Raw genomic sequence first — 2,685 nt, forward strand, 5'->3', positions numbered from 1 at the left:
TATTATTATTATTATTATTATTTAGTCTTATTTCCTTCATAAATTCAACTGCTGGTTAAATACCATAGTTCTTATGGAATGAGAATTTAATTTTTTTAATTTCAATGATTATAATTCTCAGCAACAGTATTTTTACTTCTTTGTTACTTTCCCCCCACCCTTAGTTATCACCCTTCATATTTCCTCCAAATTAGTCATGCTTAAACAATTCCATTTGGAAGGGGATTTTTCTGTTGCTTTTTTTTTTTTTTGTTCTTTGCAAATGTTGCTTTCATCTCTACTTCTATGAACTGTATTCATTGGTATTCACATGATAGATGGACAAAGTACACACATCTTCTTTGGTCCTACACAGAAACGGTGGTAGGCATGACCTAGAAAGAAAAACAAATTCAAATAATAAAAAAAAAGAAGATTTGGTAAGTCATTAATAACATTTTGATGAACTGATGTATAAACATCATGAAATATATCCACAGTATCTAAGAGATCAATTGATAATACACCATTAAACTCCAATATGTTATTACAATGCACTAAATCCTAGATGAATAAACTTGCATATATATTGGTGGTGGAGGCTTTATCTCATAACTGAGAATTTAGTTTCTTCTTTGCTGAATGCTTCTTTTATGGTGACAGCATTGATGATTCGTGCATAGAAAAGTTGATGGCATTGACTGCATAGTAATGGTCGAGGATGAGGTTGGTTTTATTGAGCCTCTCTCTCCTGTCATTTGATTTCTTACTTTTCTGGTGGTTTCAAAGTTTTTGGTTCCTATGGTACACCACTACTTGGTGTGGTCTCAAGCATGTGTTTCAAATAATTTAAGCTTGAGTCCAGTGGCTTTCAGTGTTGTTTTGAGTTGGTCCTTGTATCTTTGAAGCGGGCAACCCTGCAGTTTTTTTTTTTCTTTTTTTTCCCATGAAGTGAGCTTGCTGAATAAGACTTGGCATGGGAACTTTGACTCTTCCAAATCTCATGAACTGGCTAAAAATGATTTTTTATCTTGATTATATGGGTAAAATATATTTAAATTAATTCATTGTGTATGTTATGTAATTATGTAAATGATGATGTTTTTATTCTATTAAAACAACTATTCAGTACAAATGCCATGTGAGAGAATTTGGTTAATGGAAATTCTACAAAGCCTGTCCTATATATAGATATATATATATACATAAAAGTGCCTATGTAGTGACACATAAAAGCGACCATGCAGTGCCATGTAAAAAGTGCCTATGTGACACCATGTAAAAGCACCCAGCACTCTCTGTAAAGTGGTTGGCATTAAGAAGGGCATCCAACTGTAGAAGCCATGCCAAATCAGACTGGAGTCTGGTACAGCTCCCCAGCTTGCCAGCTCTGGTCAAACTATCCAACCCATACCAGCATGGAGAATGGATGTTAAATGATTATGGTGTGTGTATGGTATATGTATGTATGCTGGTGGCATAAATGCTTAAATTCTGAACTAAGTTGAGCTACAGATGACGAAGTCTGTTAATATTTCCCTGTCCACAAATTATCCACTATCTCTGTACTTCTAAAGAAAACTCCTTTATTTGAAAAACAGGTAGGCAAACCTTGTGGTGTGCAGCCGATTAATGCACTTTGTGTTGAATTAATGTGGTTTTTCTCTCTTTTCTCTTCTTTTTTTTCATTTTTCTTTTACTTGTTTCAGTCATTTGACTGCGGCCATGCTGGAGTACCACCTTCAAGTGTATTAGTCAAACAAATCGACCTCAGGACTTACTTTTTTTAAAGCCTAGTACTTATTTTATTGGTCTCTTTTGCCAAACTGCTAGGTTATGGGGATTAAACATACCAACATCAGTTGTCAAGTGGTGGTGGTGGTGGTGGTGGTGGTGGGGATAAACACAGATACAAAGATACACACACACACATAGATGTATATATATATGATAGGCTTCTTTCAGTTTCTATCTACCGAATCCACTCATGAGACAGAGGCTATAGTGCCCAAGGTGCCACATAGTGGGACTGTACCCGGAATCATGCAGTTGGGAAGTAGTCTTCCTACCACACATCCATGCCTGCACCTATGCTCATGTTTGTGCTTTCTTCAGTTTTGGATTTGTATTTTAATGTAGATTATTTATGTAATTAAGTGCATGTACATAAGCCATTGGTAGGTACAGGTGAGCAACAAAGAGGGCATCTGACAGTAATAAGCACTTGTTAAACCCATGCACACTAAGCAACCACAAAGAGGTTGCCTCATTGGCTCATCAATGTGTTGTGACTAATAGCATCCTGCTGAGAAGTAAACAAACAGATAAGCTACCCCAACAATACATGTGCTAATAGGTAAATTTGTAGACCTTTCCAAACTAGATAATAACTGACTGTAATTAATAAATGTAGAGAGAAAAAGAACTTAGAATAACTTACCACATTCAAATATCACAATGCCAGATTCCATGTGTGAAATAACAGCTGATAGGGTGACATGACAGCAGGGACAAGCACTGTGGAATGAAAATATATTCAGAATCTTTAATAAGGTTTGGTTGAAAGAAAAACATATCAGAAGTAAAAACAAATGTAGTAAAAAGACATTCTCTTCTCCATGTCTTTCTCTTGCATGTTTAGACCACAACAAAGTTTCTTTTTAAAACAAAATGCCACACATTCTTTCTCAAAATTTATTAAACTTT

General features: G+C 35.3%; 1 protein-coding gene across 3 annotated transcripts in view; it reads right to left on the minus strand.

Moving 5' to 3' along the window:
• Nucleotides 1-171: 171 nt before the first annotated feature.
• Nucleotides 172-2,685, minus strand: part of LOC106879723 (uncharacterized) — a 120,308-nt gene continuing 117,794 nt past the window's right edge. For all 3 annotated transcript variants that reach the window (XM_052967826.1, XM_014929403.2, XM_014929404.2), the window contains exons 26-27: nucleotides 2,420-2,496; nucleotides 172-374 (exon numbers count right to left, since the gene is read on the minus strand). In XM_052967826.1, coding sequence (XP_052823786.1) covers nucleotides 307-374; nucleotides 2,420-2,496 — 145 coding nt within the window. In that variant the 3' untranslated portion in view covers nucleotides 172-306. The remainder of the gene's footprint in view (nucleotides 375-2,419; nucleotides 2,497-2,685) is intronic.

This window comes from Octopus bimaculoides, chromosome 5, assembly GCF_001194135.2.
Source record: "Octopus bimaculoides isolate UCB-OBI-ISO-001 chromosome 5, ASM119413v2, whole genome shotgun sequence".
NCBI classification, from domain to species: Eukaryota; Metazoa; Mollusca; class Cephalopoda; order Octopoda; family Octopodidae; genus Octopus; species Octopus bimaculoides.